Source organism: Canis aureus, chromosome X, assembly GCF_053574225.1.
Source record: "Canis aureus isolate CA01 chromosome X, VMU_Caureus_v.1.0, whole genome shotgun sequence".
Taxonomy (NCBI): Eukaryota; Metazoa; Chordata; class Mammalia; order Carnivora; family Canidae; genus Canis; species Canis aureus.
The window spans coordinates 115,128,803-115,148,118 of NC_135649.1; the positions used below are offsets into that span (position 1 = coordinate 115,128,803).

Genomic DNA, 19,316 nt, shown 5'->3' on the forward strand with positions numbered 1-19,316 from the left:
CAGGGCTCTCTGCTCACTTGGGCGCAAGCGGAAGACGCAGAGGACTGATGGAACCTTCTCCCCATCCCCATTTCCCACTTCACCCAGAAGTGCCACCCGTGTCTCCCATCCGTCCTGGTTAGGATGAGAAGGCGACAGAACCTAAAAAGCCGGTTCGGGGGCAGACGGCAGCCTCACCAGAGGGAAGAACGTGGGTCCTTGCCTGGCCTTTAGTTCCCTGGTAGCCTCAGGACCGAGGCGCCCAGGTTCTCAGGTCACCGTCCCCCTCACGTACTCTGTACTTTCCGATTATGTTTGAGAGACCATCTAGACCTTGCAGTGTCCAATCAGGGCTGGGAACAGATGTGAGGATGGGGCCCGGAGCCCCTGGCTCAGGAACGGGGCCATGATCACACTCGTTCCCTCTCTTGAGAGACGCCAGAAGCTAGCTTTGCCTTTTCCCAGCCATGACATTTGCCCTGCCCAATGCTTGGGTCCCCCACCCCTACCCCCGGCTTGGATCCCTCAAACACTTGGGTCCTGAGTCTTGCTGAGGCACAGGATGTGTGTGAGGAGGAAGGACACAACCCCGCAAGTGCAGGGGTGAAAGGAGCTGGGGGCCAAGCCTTGACAGCGGAGTGGGATTCTTGGACAGTCGGGGAGGCCCTTCCGGAGTAGAGCCAACCAGAGGTGGGTCAACCGAGCAGCAGGACATTCAGAGCTTTGGAGGGGACCCGGCAGCCAGACGCTCCTAGCAGCCTGAGTTCTGGCTCCAGGTGCACGGGACTCCGCGGAGGGCCCTCTCAAGGTTGAAAGAGTGACTACCCAAGAGTACAAAGAATTTAAAATGAAAACCATTTGTCGATGTGCTCTTGGTTGTTGCCTACAACAAAGCGTGTACATAACCTCCTGTCAAAATACGCTGTGGTTTCTGAGATGCATTGTTTTCACTTTCCCTTCCCCTTAATCCATTTCAGAAGATGTTTAAGCTGTCTTCAAGGGCTTTATGGTTTATAAATCACCAAAATAGCTTCAACCTTATGTGTTGATGTGTTTTAATCGAAGAAGCTTTAGGATGGCCAAGAGCCAATTTTTATGACATTGTCTTTGTTCTTCACACTGAAGAAGAAAAGAAGAAGAAGAAGAAGAAGAAGAAGAAGAAGAAGAAGAAGAAGAAGAAGAAGAAGAAGGAGGAGGAGGAGGAGGAGGAGGAGGAGGAGGAGGAGGAGGAGGAGGAGGAGGAGGAGGAAGGCATCTATTAAGTACAATAAAGCTTAAAGACGTTGTCAAATAGTTGGCTCTAGCAGCTTAAGTCTTTATTTGTGACCCTTATCGATTACAAGTCCTTTGGAAAGAATTCCTCTACTGTGTATCTACAACTAGACTTAAAGCAAAACCCTTGGCGTGTCATGCATACGTAGCATCTCCCAACTAACGCTCCGAGATTTGGGCCCACGCACGCTTATTTTCCAAAGGACCCCGACACCTCTGTTGATAATCGCTCTCAGGAAACGGAAGCCAAGTGATCAGGTCTCAAACGTTGAACTCGTGTGACTTCGTACCCAGTTGAACGCGTGCACGTCTTCAGCGCGTCTTGGTCCTCTCTCTTGCTGCCTTGGAGAACGCAAGTAGGTGCTCAAAACTGAAGCCTTCTGAGTGTTGAGGTCCGTCCACCTTGGTTTGTCCTCTCCCTGCCTCCTCCCCGCAATTTAAAAGGAATCCATGGAATGGGCACCCCTGCCTGATAACCGTAAATAAATCAATGGTCTTGGGGTCCTCCAAAGCCATCTAATGTGGACGGATCAAGTTGGCAGATAATTACAGATACATGATATTAGTTGGCAAAGCGGTCTGAGAGACCATCGCATGAGGCCGTTTTACTTTGGACACAGCACATTGCAAAGCAGATAAAAATAGGCGTTAGAGTCGCTCAGGCTGCTACATAACAAAATCTCACAAACCGGGTGACTTCCACAACAAACACCTATTTCGCCCAGTTCTGAAGGATGGAAGTCCCGGGTCAGAGCGCCAGCATCGTCCATCTGGTGAGGGTCCTCGTCCGAGCTGCAGGCTGTTGACTTCCCTCTGTATCCTCACAGGGACGTGGTGGGAACACAGCAAGCTAGGTCTCGCTGTCTTTTTTTTTTTTTTTTTAAAGATTTTATTTATTTGTTCATGAGAGACACAGAGAGAGGCAGAGACACGGGCAGAGGGAGAGGCGGGCTCCCTGCGGGGAGCCCGAAGCAGGACTCCATCCTGGGACCCCGGGATCACGCCCTGGGCCAAAGGCAGATGCTCAACCCCTGAGCCACCCTGGCGTCCCTCTGCTATCTTCTGATAAAGCACTGATCCCATTCCTGCAGGCTCCACCCTCGTGGCCTGATCACCCCCCCAAAGGCCACCTCCTGACACCATCCCACTGGGAGTTGGCACTTCAACATCTGAATTTGGGAGGGAACAGACGTTCAGTCCGTAACAATACTTGAGCAGGTGAATTATCATCAAAGGTAAAGAGCCTCATTTGTATAAAGGCAGATCAACTTCAATTTTTTTCCATTTGTAAGTAGGCCAAGCCCACCAGTGGTAAGGGTGTTTCTCACTATTTCCACCAGGGACCCAGCAACAGGCCCAAGGGCAAAGAGACAGTGGCACGTAGGCAATCCTCCGTGGGGAGCCAGCTCTGGGTCTGCACAGAAAGAAGCCATCAGGTGACGAGTTGACTGGGTTTTCATTTCACAAACTCTGCTACATTTTAATGTCCTGTACGCAGGCCCCGAGCGTTTTTGACACATACCAGTAGTTCTTCTTCGGGAAGAAGTGCAATTCTTCTCAGTAGTCTGTGATTGCACGTCTATTTAATAATCACTAGAGAATTACAGGAGAGTCAGAGCCTCGTGTCCTCTCCTTGCCGCCGTCCTCCCAATAGCATCTATCCAGGAACAGAAAGGAGAGGCTCCAGTGCAAATGGAGTCACAGAGAGATAAGTAAGATGACTCGATGTATCATATAAATTCCATTTTCCAACTTCCACCAGCCTCTCTGCTATGGGCCATCCCGGGTCTTAGAGAATTTACGAACACCCTTCTAGTGAGACATCGAAGAGAAAATCTAGGCAGCCAAGCTTCTCCTTGGTGAGTCAGGCAGCCCCATTTTGCAAAGAAGGCCTAGACCGTCTCTTTGAACACCTGGCTATAGGTCACATGATTGTCTGTGGCCAGGGCATTTTTCAGACACTGCCAGAAGTATGGGTGAGCCTGTGGGTTTCTTGGCCACTCCAGGACAGAACTCTTACAGAGCCTCTTGCGGAGCTGGAGGAACTTGGATTTCTGAAGGGGCTTCTCAAGGAATATCAAGATAATGACGTCCACTTTTTCATCCATGAGCCTCTGATGGGACAAGTAAAATGCTATCTTAAAGTTCTCGGTCTTTGCATACTTGTTCGTCATCACAAACACCGTCTTTTTGCTAAGCTGTATGCTCTGGGAAAGGTTTTCCAGAACTGGCTGCCCTGGTAACCAATCCCTTTCCTCAAGACATAAATTGAAATGTTTCTCCCTTGGGTCTTCCAGCTTGGCCACCAGCTCATCCAAAACCCATTCGGTCACTGCTGGGTCTTTAGTGTCATACACAACGAAAGCATCATAGCAAGAGTCCAGTGATTTCAGACGCCGATACCCCTTTATTTTGGCCTTACAGTAATGGTAACTGTACCACACGTCCCAGAAGTAGAGGTGGTTTGCTGTTGTAATCACCATCAGAAAAAGGGCCAGCGATAGGGAAAATGAGAACAGAACCAGGTTAGTCAGATCTAACTCACAGGTATACAGATCCAGGGAGACCACACTCTGGCCCTTGTGTGCTCCTGGCCCCACACAAGTCACATCTGTGGCCAAGTAAGGAATAGTCACCTCTGTGTGGTTGACCCACCAGACAAACCACACAGCATCACAGGTGCACAGAAACCGGTTATGATGCAAAAGTAACATCTCCAGGTTGTTGAGGACATTTTCTGGAAAGCTAGTCTTCTGGATAATCTGGATTTTATTTGAGCTGAGGTCCAGATATCGCAACTGGAAAGCATCTTGTAGAAAATGCTTTGTCAGCTGCCTGATTTGATTATACTTAAGAATCAGCTTCTTGAGGCTTCTGGAACAGTTGTATAATCTCTCAGGGACAATCTTCAGCTCATTGTAGCTGAGGTCCAAAGTCTCTAGATTCTTCAGATACTGGAGTCTTTCCCAGTGAAAGGACTTGAGCCCATTTTTGACCAAGGAGAGAGTCTTTAGATTCGGAGGCATGCCATCAAACACTCCAGAAGGCAAGAAGCTCAGGGAATTTTCAGAGATGTCTAATTCCTCTAAGTTCAGCAGATTCTTGAAGAACTTTAAGTATCTGTTATCACCATCTCTCCATAAAACATCCAAATGATTTCCTCTGAATTCCAGAATTTTAAGAGACTCGCTCTCCATGGTCCTGCTGGTGGACGTAGCGATGTCATTGTTGTTCATCATCAGTTTCTTCAGAACTTTTAGGTTCTTGGTGAAGTTTAGCATGTGAGTGATTCCTTCTGATTGAAAGTAATGGCTGTTACTGCTAATATCTAGAACTTCCAGTTTGCGTAGCTCCTCAAATGCCGTCGAGTAGAGTAAATCAAGCCGGTTGTTAGAGAAGTCCAAGTATTTCAGCTCCACTAGTGGCTGAAATTCACTGCCATTGAGAGTTTGGCCAATGGTATTTCCTGACAAATTTAGGCATTTGAGGAAAGAAAGATGCTGAAAATCAGAGGACTTGATAAAAAAGATGTTGTTTCTACTTAGGTCCAGGGTCTGCCCATACATGTAACAATCTTTGTTAAAAGGCAAGAAAGAAGGAGTCTCTTTGTTTTTGAACCTGCAACTCCTTGCATACTCGTCATATCTGAAATAATGTAATGTCTCAAGGACCTGAGGCGCATGACCTTCGACAGAGGTTCTGGTGCTAGAGCAGAAGCCAACTTCACCTGAATCTCCTGAAGGGGATATCTTATTCATCGAAAGGTCTATGACTTTCAGTGTTTTAAATTGTTCAAATATGCTGAGGTCCGCAATTTTTATGAAGTTAGTGCCGAGATCAAGAACTTCGAGATTGGTAAGGCTCTGTAACGGAGAGAGATGATGGCTGCTCAGCTCCTTAAAGACGTATCCTTTGATGCGCAACACTTTCAGGTTTTTCAGTGAAGAAAACGCGTCGGACAGATTCAGAGCTGCACGATAGACCTGAAGTTCATAATTGAAAGATAGATCCAGTTGGACAAGGTCGTGAAGAAGATACAAAAATTTGGCATCCCCAATTTCTTTGGCCAAGAAGTTTTGGGACAGATCGAGCTCCTTGAGCTTTTTAATGTTTTTAAACCATCTCTGGGGCACACGCTGAAGAGAGTTACTGTGTAGACGTAACACCTGTAATTCTGTCAATGCATCGAAAGCTGACTCATGGATCTGTAGGGGCGAATTATTTTCACAGGGTGTGCAAGGAAATGGGACATTGTAACAACGAGGGCAATTTCCACTTAGGTCGAGGATGCGCAGTTGATTGAGGTTATTAAAATCATCTTCTTGGATTTTTGCAATGGCGTTGTTATAAAGGTAGAGTTCTGTTAAAGTAGACGGCAAAGTAGTAGGGACATACGTGATGTTGTTATCTTTGAGGGAGAGCAATTTTAGATTTTTCAGACTTAGGAAAGCATCTTTTTCGATGAAAAATGAAACATTACAAGGATTGCGAAAATAACAGTTTTGGCCCAAGTAGAGCCTTTCTATGTTGGTCAGTTCTGTTAGGTTATTTTTCATGATAGAGAAGATACTGTTGGCTTCGAGGCTCAGCAGCTCCAAGCTGGGAGGAAGACCCTCGGGTATTTCTAGAAGCTGGTTTCCATCCAGATAAAGGGATTTCAAATAAGTGAGGCTGCTAAAGCTTCTGGGTTTAATCTGTGGCCTCCTGGTGCACAGATGGTCTTTCGGCCCCAGTCGAACAGGTATACAGTTGCATCGGAAATCGATCTCTACCAGATAGTCCAGCTGGTGGAAGGAGGCTGGAGAGATGCCGGGTATGTGGTTAATGGTGAGGGTGAGGTTGGTGGCGTTGGAGGGAATACCTCCCGGGATTTCCGTCAGGTGCTTGTCCGTGCAGTCCACAATCACATGGGCCTTCGGAGCATCCAGGCTGACATCACAGGGCAGAGTTTTAGGAAACCATCTGGCTCCAAGGAGTTTGGAAATCAGGATTATGTTCAAAAGGATAAAGAACTGTCTCTTCAATGTCCACATTGGAAACACCTGAAAGCATAAGAAAGAACAAATCACCGTCATTCTAAATCATTCTAAAATATATCAAGAATCAGATTTGAAATGTTCCATTTGCTGCCTCTCTTTTGCTACAGTTTATTTATTTTTTTAAAAGATTTTATTTATTTATTCATGAGAGACACACACACACACAGAGGCAGAGAGAGACACAGGCAGAGGGAGAAGCAGGCCCCATGCAGGAAGCCCGACGTGGGACTCGATCCCGGGTCTCCAGGATCACGCCCTGGGCCGAAGGCAGGTGCTAAACCGCTGAGCCGCCCAGGGATCCCCTTTTGCTACAGTTTAAAAGATACAACCCAGGTCTTAATTCTCTGTTGCATCTCCCCACCCCCTGACATTATGATGAACCTACTACTGAGGGTCATAATAATCAAGTTACACATTTAGCTTTTAGCACATTAGCTCTTCAGTTCCATAGATTTGAAGGTGGTAGAGGAAGCATTTTCTTACTCGCTTTTATTTAAAATAGTATAACAGAAGGGTTGTCAACTAGTTGCCAAAGTCTGAAATTTGGGGATGAAGGAATATTAAAAGGAAAATGCATTGGGAAGAACAACACATTAAGTCTTTAGTGCTGGGGCGCCTGGGTGGCTCAGTGGGTTAAGAATCTGCCTTTGGCTCAGGTCACGATCTCCAGGTCCTGGGATCAAGTGCCGCATCGAGCCCCACGTCGGGTTCCCTCCTCAGCTGGGAGCTTGCTTCTCCCTCTGCTGCTCCCCCTGCTTGTGCTCTCACTCTTTCTGTCAAATAAACAAATAAAATCTTTAAAAAAAAGACTTTTGTGCCATTACTTTTTGCTTGCTAAGCCTGCTCTGATACATGTTACAAGAGGCCTTCATAATACTCAAACCTCTTAATATTCTAAGTAGAAAAATTAAGAGATCTATCATCCCTATTCTACGGATTAAGACCCCACCTAGCAATAACAGCTCATTTGCCCAAGGACACTCAACTGTGTCATTCCGGCACTGCCATCCTATGAGCTGGCTTTCCTCTTGGATTGTTTTTGGAAATCCAAGATGATCTGGGGAAGGAGCATTTCCCCTACACTTTTGCTTTGCATTACATAAATTTGGAAAGAAGAGAGCAGAGAGTCAGGCCATTGCCTTGGTGATTCCTGATTGATCAAAGAGGATACTCATGGGAGTGAAAGGAAGGGGAACCTATTAATAATTTCGCTAAGACTACAGGCAGAAAACCAAGACTCTCTCAGGCAAACTGGGACATATGGAAACCTACTCATAATGGTGATTCTTGGGCAACCAGGTTTAGCATGAGAGACCCCGGGACCTTGGGGAGAAAGACCTTGAAAGGTAGTATGGGGAGTACTGAAGAGCTTTGCCAGTCATCATGTTAACTTGGACTGGCCCTGCCTTAGAGGGTGGTTTAACCAGAGACTAGCCTTCAAGTTTCAAGATTTCTATCAATATTCTACTCCAGAACACTGGTTTTAGTTTAGCTGGTGCTTATCCATGGAACGATCTGGCCTGTGTCTCTACAATAGGCTTCTAGATCAATTAATGCTTTTGTTCTCCCAATGGACTGAATCAACCAATTATGTTGATATCTAAGAAACCAAATGCCTACTTCCCTTAATTCCTCCAATAGAACGTAAATAAGCAATTTTCCCCTCAGCTTTTTTTTTCTCTGATCCAAGATGGTTCAGAAGGATCTTAAAGGACTTCTTCATACACATTTACACACCCAACCTTGTTGAGGTTAGAGGTACAACATTGTCTTTTTTCCCCGCCTCTTTCACCACCTTGTCTCCTCTTCTCCTCCTCATGAAAATCATTCACTGAGTCCAGTTGACATTCTTCATTGACCTTCTTGGCATCCTCCTCGCTTTGCCCATTTTAGCTGACACAATTTCAGTTGAGATTATTCACCCTTGGTCCACTCTAAAGCCTCATCTTTGTGCTCAGGCTCTCACTCTCCCAATCCACCCTAACCATTTAAACTTTCCAAACATTAATCAGATTACGTTATTCCACAATCTTTAAAATGATTTCTCTCTCTCTTTTTTTTTTTTTACAGAATGAGCCCTAACTTTTTATCATGACATCCAAAGTCTTCCATAATTTATTCCCTATCTACTTGTCCAGGCCTTCCTAATACACTGCCCTGCCAGCTTTTCTAGTCACTAACCCAAGCCCAGTTTGTGTTCCTTACTTGCAAGTCCTTTCACCTGGACTTCTCTTTTCTATCATTTCCACCCAGCAGAATTCTGGTTATCCCTTAAGGCTTTACCTTCCAATCTGGAGGAATCAAATCCCTGGGAAGATGGCAATAGGCCAGGGTGTACAGGAAGCCCTTAGATAAATAGGGTCTATCTCCCTTGAGCACCAATCTTACTCGAAGATTTAGGAGAAATGTTCATCACTCAGGGAGGAGGGGTTGAGTCAAGATGAGAAAAGGGGAGAAGGAGAGTGAGTTATTTTTATGGTTCCTGACTATAGGATCCCAGACCCTGGACCCCATCTCCAGCTATGCTTCTGTCAGAAGACACGATGGGTTCATGAACCCCGCTATCAGAAGGTAAAAAGTAATGCTGCTAAGGGCATTACTATGGACCTGGGAGGTGAGTTGTATTCCGAAGGGGGCCAAAATGAGTAAAGGACAAATCGTGAACCAGGTGCCCTCTTCTGATCCCACTCTCACAAACCTAGACGAGCTCCTGGGAAGAACTGGGAAGATCCCTGAATTAGCAGAGTTAAAGACATGAAGTGACAGCAATCACCACACCAAGGTTCCAGAATATGCCTAGTTCTATGATGGGGGGAAGTAGATGCTCTAGTTTAGTTGTAGGAAAAAAATAACAGTGGTGTGCTGGTCAATGTTTAACAACTGGCTGTCTCCCCACGCCCCACACCTCTGATTTGTTAAATCCTGATTTATAGCATTTTCTAGTTCCCATAGTGTGAGCTGCCATCGTGATGTCACTGAATGCGGAGTTGGAGAGAGATGTGCAGAGCTGCCCTGGCAAGCCCGTGGGAGCTGCGTCCAGCAGACCCTGCCCTTAACACACCTGCGACCATGACTGTGGAGTTTTTAGCCTTTACCTATTGACGTAGTATGAACTAGAAGGAAAAATTAATCAGAAAGTATTTCACTCTTGTCTCTCTCTTTTTAAAAAAGATCTTATTTATTTATCTGAGAGAAAGAGAGAGAGAGTGCGCACAAGTAGGGGGGAGGGGCAGAGAGAGAGAAGCAGACTCCCTGCTGAGGGACATGGGGCTCGATCCCAGGACCCTGAGATCATGACCTGCCAAAGGCTGGTACTTAAACAACTGAGCCCCCCAGGTGCCCCTCTTTCTCCCTTATTTCTAAACTTTTTTCTTGCACCTGTCCACTTTTCTCCTCGTCTACTATCACCTCCTTCCTGCCATTAGCCATTAGGTCTTACCTGGACTACCGCAAGAGACTCTAAACTGGTCCTCCCAATTCTCCTTCTCCTCTACAATTCTTCCATCAAATGGCATGAGAGCAGTCTTTCTAAACATGAATCACATCAACTACAACGAATCGTTACTGCTTATATCATGCATGTTCTGACTCCAGCCTACTTCCATGACCTTGAACCATCCTCCCCCTACTTTGACCACACGCCAGACATCTGGCCTGTTTTCTGTTCTGCATTCGAGCCAGTCTTGGCACTTGCTGTTCCCTCTTCCTGAAATTATCTTTCTCCTCCTCTTCCCACAGCCAGGTCATCCTCATCCCTTAGGGGTCTGCACAGATAACACGTATTCAGACAGACCATCTCTGGTCAACTTACGTAAATACGCTTCCATGTAATACTAGTGATGGTGACCGTAACTTTGGTTAACTTCGGTAGCACTTACTCTATTCTGAGCCTTATTTTCAGGGTGTAAATATATTAACCCATTGAATCCTCATAATAACCACATGTGAGTGGTACTACAGATCCTCAATCCTTACCCAAAACCTTTGGGGTTAGATGTGTTTTGGAACTAAGAATTTTTCAGACCTTAGAAGGTAATACATATCCATGCATTATGTAATCTTCCTACTGGGGCCCGGGGCAGCATCCCATAATCAAACACATAAAAATTTGTGCAGTGAAACAAAGAAGCCTCCACAGTAAGTGGGGAAGGAAGGAAGGAAGGAAGGAAGGAAGGAAGGAAGGAAGGAAGAAGGAAGGAAAGAAGGAAGGAAGGAAGGAAGGAAGGAAAAGCAAGAAAAGCAAGCAAGCACACAAGTAGACAAGGAAGAAAAGAACTAGTTTGTTCAGTTCAGATCAAGATTCACCTCCAGATGAATTCAGGTCATGTATTTGCCATTGACTGAGTTAGGACAAAGCTTTCAGTCAGGGGATTTTGGAAATGTGAATGTCTACTATTAATTTCCATTTTAGGGATGAGTCCACTGAGGTGCAGTGGGGTGCATATATGTCGTACCCTGTGCTAGACCGCCCTGCTTTATTTCCTTCATGGCCCTTAGCACAATCAGAAATTACCTTGCCGATAGTTTGTGTGCTTGTGATTCATGTGCTTAGTTGTTTAATGTCTCTCTTGCATGAGAAGATAGATAAGCTCTGAGAGAGTAGGGCTTTGTGTGTCCTTGTATAAAACAATGCCCGGCACGTAATTCGTGTTGTATCATGCTTGCTAAATACATGAATAGAAGAATGAAAGCATGAATGAATGAAATAAAGCAAAATACTTCCAAGAAATTTCTCCTTGGAGTAGATTGCTTTAGGCTAAAGCCCCACATTGCCAGGGGATAACAGTCTATTTCATCTATTTGCCCAAGGATTCCTCGGGGAAAAAGGTTTCAAAAGCTCTGCTTTCTATTGCTCACTTCGAATTCATCTTCTTCAAGGCACTCTCTGGGACGAACCCAGACAGAAGTAGTCGCTCCCTCTTCTCATCTTCTGCTCTGAGTACACACATGGCTGTGAAATACCACTCTGGAATGAGGGTTGGAAGAACTGGCTCCCAGTCCTGGCTTGGTACTCCACCCACGTCCCCTTGTGAGGCAGCCACTGTGCCCAGCAGAAGAGCCCCTCCAAGAGAATGGTGGACACAGAACCAACAGTACAAGACACATCAAGGACCCAGACAACTGTCCGGAACCAAGGCAGTGGACCCGGGGATGCCAGGGTAGCTCAGCGGTTGAGCACCTGCCTTCAGCTCAGGGAATGATCCCGGGCCCTGGGATCGAGTTCCGTATCAGGCTCCCCACGGGAGCCTGCTTCTCCCTCTGCCTGTGTCTCTGCCTCTCTCTCTGTGTCTCTCATAGATAAATAAATAAAATATTTCATAATAATAATAAAAAGACAGTGGACCCAGACCAGAAAATTCTCCAACAATTCATTAGCTAGGAATTATACCAAGTACCTGGTGAGAAAGAATTCATTTAAAAAAAAATCAGGATTCCACTGACACAGTCATTCTTTCATTTGACAAGTATTTATTGAATACCTACTAGGGGCAGCAAACACACAGCCCCTGCCCCTAAAGAGCTCAACTCACAGTGGAGGAGAGAAAAAATATGTGCATTTAAAATTAAAACGTGGAAAGACCAGTAGTTCTTTCCAGACAAGATGATGATACTTGTAGAGGTGGAGCTTAATTGTTTTTTTTTTAAGATTTTATTTATTTATTCATGAAAAACACACACAGAGGCAGAGACACAGGCAGAAGGAGAAGCAGGCTCCATGCAGGGAGCCCGACGTGGGACTGGATCCTGGGACCCTGGGATCATGCCCTGAGCCAAAGGCAGATGCTCAACCACTGAGCCATCCAGGTGCCCCGGTGAAGCTTAATTGTATGTTGTTCTTATTTCATGCAGGGTATTTTCTGACACTTTAAATTGGTTATTTTTATCAGCCTCATTGAGTCCAGAGATTGTTAAATCTCTACTCATATCTTTGTCCCCTTTCTTTCATTTCATAGTGAGAGAGTCTTCATTAATAGTTGGGAAAAAAAAAGTTGGGCATATACTACTCTGAAGAAAAGATTCTATTTCCCAGACTCTCTTGCAGCTAAGCATGGCTACATGACTAAGTTAAAGCCAATGTGATGTGAGAGGAAGTGAGACGTATGATTTCTGGGATATGTCCTTGAATGGCGGGGCTCTTCCCCTTCTTCCTGTCTACTTCCATCTAGCTTCTTGTAATATGGGTGTGGTAGCCACCTATCTTGATTTTTGCAAATGAGGAAAATATGCTAGGGATGGCGAAGCAACAAGGTGGATGATCCAGAGCACCGGATCCTCCTCGCACGACCTCCTAGAGCGGAGTATAAATAATGGCTCTGATCTCTAGGAGTTGATGAGAAATCACAAAGTTGTTATACTAAGCCAGGGTTAACTGGACTTTCTTTCTTCCTTTTTTTTTTTTAAAGATTGATTTATTTATTCATGAGAGAGAGAGAGAGAGAGAGAGAGAGAGAGAGAGGCAGAGACACAGGCAGAGGGAGAAGCAGGCTCCATGCAGGGATGCAGGGAGCCTGATGCGGGACTCGATCCTGGGACCCCAGAGTCACGCCCTGAGCCAAAGGCAGATGCTCAGCCGCTGAGCAACCCCGGTGCCCCTGGACTTTCTATTGTACAAATGCAATAGAAATTGCATTTCTTTTAGAAACAGAAATAGTCTACTTTTAGCCAGTGTAAAAGGTAGAACTTGGGAGTAGGTTGCTGCTCCTGAAAGAACCTAAAACACGTGATGTCGATGTTATTACGCTACGGGCAAGACAGATGCCGATGTTGGAGGCTGGAAAGCTCGCAACGCATACCACACCATTGCAAAACACCGGATACAACCATCACCCAGCCCATCTTGGAAGGCGGGACACACGTCCACTGTGACTTCTGTTTCGTTCTCCCAGCTTTATGGAGATACAACGACATCCTAACATTATATCAGTTTAAAGTGTCCAACATAATGATTTGGTAAACCCATATATTGGAAAATGATCACAATGAGTCTAGTTAACACCTCAGATCATTACCATTGTTTTTCTTGCAGTGAGAACTTTTAAGATCTACTCCCTTAGCAACTTTCAAACACACAATACAGTATTGTTAACTACCGTCACCGTGCTGTACGTAACATCCTCAGTGTGCCAACCGTGACTTGTGACTTCGCTGTTAGGGGAAATGGTGTGGCGGTATTTGTAATGATGATGCACGCTGATGACCTCTTACTGTTTTTAGCAGTCTTAGGGGAGGCATGAGCCATGGCTGAAGTCAGCCATCTGCAAGCATGAATGGAAGGAAGTACAGCTCGGCCAAGGGAGGCTTTCTCTGCCTGCAGCCTGAACTCCAAGGTTGATTAAGACTTCCTTAATCTGGGGCCTTGCGGGGTTGAAAAAGCCTCCTGCCTTACCCCAAATGAAAGCAGATGAATGGACAGAGTCACTAGCAGCCTTAAGAGAACATAAGTGTGTGCTCACATGCATTTTTCAAGCACTTTCCATTAAGTATTTTCCAGCAGACAATGGAAGCCAGGCCAGGCCAAAGAATCTGATTAGGATTGCTGCCTTCCCCTTGACTCATACAGCCTCTGGGGAGTTGATTACATTGAGACTGAGGAACATTGACGGAATACAGAATCTTTACATTTAAAATGGTCTGGAGCTGCTCTGTCTAATATGATAACCACCAGTCACATGTGGCCATTTAAATTTAAATTAATTAAAATTAAATGCAATTTTAAAATTCAGTTTCTGTTACACGAGCCATATTTCAGGTGCTCAAGAGCCACATTAGGCTCAAGGCTACGGTAGTTGAGCACGCAGAGAGATTGCAGGAAATTCTATTTTTTTAAGATTTTATTTATTTATTCATGAGACACACACACAGAGAGAGAGAGAGAGAGAGAGAGAGAGGCAAAGATACAGGCAGAGGGAGAAGCAGGCTCCATGCAGGGAGCCCGACGTGGGACTCGATCCCAGGACCCCGGGATCACGCCCTGGACTGAAGGCAGGAGCTAAACTGCTGAGCCACCCAGGGATCCCTGCAGGAAGTTCTAGTAGACAACATAGGTCTAGACCGAGGGATGCCAAACTTTTTTCTGTGAAGAGCTAGAGAGTAAATATTTGGGGCAAAGTTGAGGCAATTATATGGGTATTTAAATTACCATTTAGAATGTAACTCATCAAAGTGATAAAAACCATCCTTAGCTCACGAGCCACACAAGCACAGGTGGCTACACAGATTTGGCCCACAGGCCGCGATTTGCAAACTCCTGGTCTAGACAAAATCTTCGGGTGTATTAAACTTGTGCATAGAATTCGCTCTAAGCAAATTCAATCCAAGACTGCCTAATATTAGAAGAAATTACATTGCCTGCGAAGCCTGTGCGTCTGTTCACGTGCTGCTGATTTCAAGCGAATGATTTCCTCGTCATTGCGATTCTAAGAAATAGGTTGTTTGCAATGAGGAGAGTGAAATGCAGAGCCCACAGAACCGGCCCAAGGTAAGACTCCGGCAAGTCAGACACACAGCTTGCACTCTTGGCTGCTTTGTTATACCTCCTTTCTAGAAGGCTCTATGTCAATGCACCCATTCCTCTCCCTGGGAGCTGAACGCTCTTAGGTCCAGAACCCGGCCTGTCTCTCCACACGCTCTATCATTATGATGCCTGCCACATAGTGAGCGTGAGATCAATATCTGCGGAATAAATCAAGGCTTCGAACGTCCTTACAATCCCATGGAAGACATGCACTGAATTGTCCTCAATAGTGAAGTATTCCAAAGGTCAGATTGCTGACAAGGAAGCGAGGAGACCCCAGGAGGGCTGGGGGCCTCTAAAAGGAAGGGGTACAGTGGTGTCAGAGGAAGGCCATGCAAGTGAAACTGCAGAAGCCCCCACTCGATCCTTTCTCAGTTCTGTTCCCTGGAACCTGAAACCCCAGTGACAGTGCAGAGCTCATTTGTCTCTCCTGGGAGAGGCACAGCCTGTGCTCCATAGCTGAGCCCCAGCCCCGCTGGCCCTTGTGATGCTCTAGGGTCGACGGGAGGTCTTCTGGGTCCCCACCCCCGCTGCACCAGGAGCCTGGAACTCCGAGGTATCAGTGAGCTTGCGCGGATCTTGGAACCAAGAAAATTAACTGCAATGAGAGGTTGGGTTCTGACCAAGCAAAGGAGGGGGAAAAATGGATTCAATGAACAAAGCCTTTCTAAATTTGTTAAAGAGAAGTAATGCCCTTTTGAAACTTCCAAATTTAAAAGATATTTTTGAGAAGATGACTGAAGGATGTGAAGCTTTGGGGATCCTGGGTGGCTCAGTCGATTGAGTGTCTGACACTTGGTTTCGGCTCAGGCCGTGATCCCAGGGTTGTGAGATGGAGCCCTGTGTTGGGCTCTGCGCTCAACATGGAGTCTGCTCGAGATTCTCTCCCTTTACCTCCCCCTCTGCTCCTCCCCCTGCTGGTACTCACTCTCTCTCTAAAATATTTTTATTATTCTTTATTTAATTTTTTAAAGTTTGTATTTATTTATTTGAGAGAGAGAGAGATAGTCACAGAGATAGTGAGAGAGCACAAGCAGGAAGGAGAGGGAGAAGCAGGCTTCCTGCTGAGCAGAGGGCCCGACGTGGGGCTCCATCCCAGGACCCTGGGATCATGACCTGAGCTGAAGGCAGATGCTTAACCGACTGAGGCACATAGGACCCCCCCCTTAAAATCAATCAATCAATCAAACAAACAAACAAACAAACCTTAGAAAGATGTGAAGTTTTCCTAAAGTTTTCCTTTATTCCTTAAGTGTAAAAATGTCCCCTTTCAGACCACCAGGAACCCCCTGCCTCTGACTAAAGTGAGGACCTGAGCATCACATAATGGTGATCTAAGAGTTCACTCAATGCTAGAGGGGCACCCAGATGGTTTAGTCAGTAGAGCATGTAACTCTTGATCTTGGGGTGGTGAGTGTGAGCCCCACGTTGGGTATAGAGATTTCTTAAAATATACGAATAAATAAATAAATGAAAGTCTTTGAAAAGAGTTCACTCAGTGTTGAGCCAGGACTACTTTTTCATCTGAAACAAATAAATAGATTTATACAAATAAATCCACATTATTCTGTTTTGCTTGCTTTTTGGGCAACAACTGCCAAAAGACATGTGCCTTTCAGTAATTTGATTTATAAAGTAAGGGAATACACCCCAACGTGGGCTTAGCGTTGGCCACAAATCACAGCTAATTACACACGCAAACATGCTGGGTAAATTTGGATGCTCGATTAGCAAACTCAATACAGTTAAAATGGGAATGTTTGACGTTGTATGCACAGGTGTTCTCTTCTCTCAGTAAATCGTCTCTTTTTGTTAAAATGGAAAATGTAGAATTCATATTGAACGGTCATTAGTCATTTTTGTTGAATGGCTGCTTTCTATCTTGTGATTACGTGCCAGACGCTGAAGAGGACACGGTGCTGATGCTACATGACTGAGCCCTGACGGTGAGGTTAAGAGGATATATAAATATCCTCATTTCACTCTTGAAGAGGCAGCAACCAGAGAGGCAACTCTGAACCAAGAGTCAAACTCCATGATGACCAATCATCTTCAAGTTACCTCGTGAAGTTAGAGCAAACGCACTTGGCGTGCGTGCCTGTGTCTTCATTTATCTCCATTTCCATTCAAGGATTCTGAGCACTGTAATGTTTCCATATTGCGCTATTTAGAGGTTTTTTTTTTTTTTAAGATTTATTTATTTGAGAGAGAGAGAGAGAGAGAGAGCAAGCAGGGGGAGCTGTAGAGGGAGAGGAGGAGGGAGGATTCCCAGCAGACTCTGTGCTGAGCATGGAGCCCGACGTGGGGCTGGATCCCCTGACCCTGACATCCTGACCTGAGCCGAAATCAAGAGTCAGCTGGTCAACTGACTGAGCCACCTGGGTGCCCTGCTATTTAGAGTTTCCATAAAGAAATTTGCCAAAGAACAAAAAAGATATTTACAATTTGAGCGGGACCAACTTGAGGGGAAAAGGAGGCTTTTTGGACAATGCATTCCTTACAAATTGCACCTGCTAGCCAGCAACGCTATGTCAGGCTAGTCTGTGAATTTGTAAACTCAAAGGCGTGCTGAGGTTTATGTTCTGCAATAAAGAACTATATGCTTGCATAGTCATTCAACAACCATATTGGGAATGTACCCTATGCAAGGGATGGTGCTAGACCAAGTAGGGGCCTTGGACACCATTCCTGCCCAACTCAAAACCAAAGGGCCTTGCAGCTGCCACCCAGAGGCCGTGTGTGCTTGAAAGTCTCTGCAGTCGGGGCAAGGCAGCGTGGAAATCCAAGACTGTAGGACAACCTCTAGTCAGGCCTAAAGGTAATGCTGCCCACCCTTCAAACGAAAGCTTCAATAAACCCTTCAAAGCAGCAAAACATATCCTCTTGGCTGCGTTGTGTCATTTGTGTGGTTCTTATATTCAGATCCAAGCTCCCCAACTTGAGACCCACATTTGGTTCCCGCCAGGAAGTCTATGGCTAAGAGAGCTATGATGACTGAAAGGGAGACCCATTTCCCAAGAGGTTGCCAATGTCCCACTTTGCAGATAGTGTTTTTATTTTTAAGACTTTGCAAGCTTGGAACGGACGTGTGGCTGCAATCTGAGGAGTTCTGAGGACAGCTGGCCCCAGTGGGGAAGTGAGGCGAAGTGGTTTGTGTCTTGCAACAAGCTAGAGGAAGACCAACTATAGTCTGGCTTCGCCTGTTTATTCTGGGGGCTGGCGTCCCGGGAACTGAGTCAGCCTCTCTAGCGGATAGAAGGCGACCAACTGAATTCTCCTGAACCTTGACCTTCTCATCCACAAACTGTGTGGGTTGAGCTAACTGACCTCCAGAGCCCCCCGAAACTTATCTGCCAGCATCTGACCTCAGCTGGGATCTTCCTAACCCCCCAGAACCTCAGGCTGCTGCTGTTTCAAAATGGTCAAAGCAAGGCTTCCAATCACTGTGAATCTTCTAAGGGGTCCATAGAAAGGAAAAAACCACCACTAGCACATAACAGGCGTCCTGTGTCTTCAGGTGACACCATTTTGTGAGCTTTCTTCAGCTCTCTGAAATTAATGAGACTGGGAAGAACTGGATGATGATCCATCAATGGGAGGAAATGGCTAAAACCATTTGGAACACCAAACATCCCTTTGAAAAGAATGTGGCAGACATATAGGTGAAAAGCTGTGTGGTTATGCTATTAAGTAATAAAGAATAAAATGAAGTTTTAAGACAGCATGAAAATAACATAGCATATGATCCCTTTGTGATGAATACAGACACACAGATTTGATTTGTATCTGCAGAGAAAAGTACAGAAAGACATGTGAGAAACTGAACGGTGATACCTTCCAGAGTCTTTGCCAGGTAGGAAAGAGTGTGTTATATCTTCTAGTCCTTGAGGGTTTTTTTTTTTGTTTTTTTTTTTTAAATAAAGATCATGTATCGCTTTTACCTTAAAAACATTTTTTAAAAGATTTTATTTATTTATTCATGAGACAGAGAGAGAGAGAGAGGCAGAGACACAGGCAGTGGGAGAAGCAGGCTCCATGCAGGGAGCCCGATGTGGGACTCGATCCCGGGTCTCCAGGATCACGCCCCGGGCTGAAGATGGTGCTAAACCTCTGAGCCACCCGGGTTGCCCTTAAAAACATTTTAAACATCACAGAACAGGCAATAAGATTGTGTCATAACAATGTGGAAGAAAATTGTGAGAAATGAGGATTTCAACAAGTATTTACTGATACCTGCCATGCGCCAGGTGCCCACTTTTAAGCATTGGGTCACATCGGTGGCCCAAACAGGAGATTCCTGCTCTTTCTGAAGCTTATGTCCTCCAAATAATAAACTGGAAAGTATAGAACTTTCCGTGATAATCATATCGATGTCAGGTGGTATAAGGGTTGGAAAGGAAACGTAGGGCAGGGCGAAGGGGATCAGACACAGGAGACAGGTTTGTGACCGTAGATGGGCGGCTTGCGTGGACATCACGGAGAGTTGACATTTGAGCAAAGATCTTGAGGGG

At 45.6% G+C, this 19,316-nt stretch overlaps 1 protein-coding gene across 5 annotated transcripts in view; it reads right to left on the reverse strand.

Annotated features, from left to right (window-relative positions):
* Nucleotides 1-1,273: 1,273 nt before the first annotated feature.
* The window catches only part of TLR7 (toll like receptor 7), a 30,884-nt gene continuing 12,841 nt past the window's right edge, over nt 1,274-19,316 (reverse strand). For all 5 annotated transcript variants that reach the window (XM_077890348.1, XM_077890347.1, XM_077890350.1 and 2 more), the window contains one exon: nt 1,274-6,293. In XM_077890348.1, the coding sequence (XP_077746474.1) occupies nt 3,144-6,293 (3,150 nt within the window). In that variant the 3' untranslated portion in view covers nt 1,274-3,143. The remainder of the gene's footprint in view (nt 6,294-19,316) is intronic.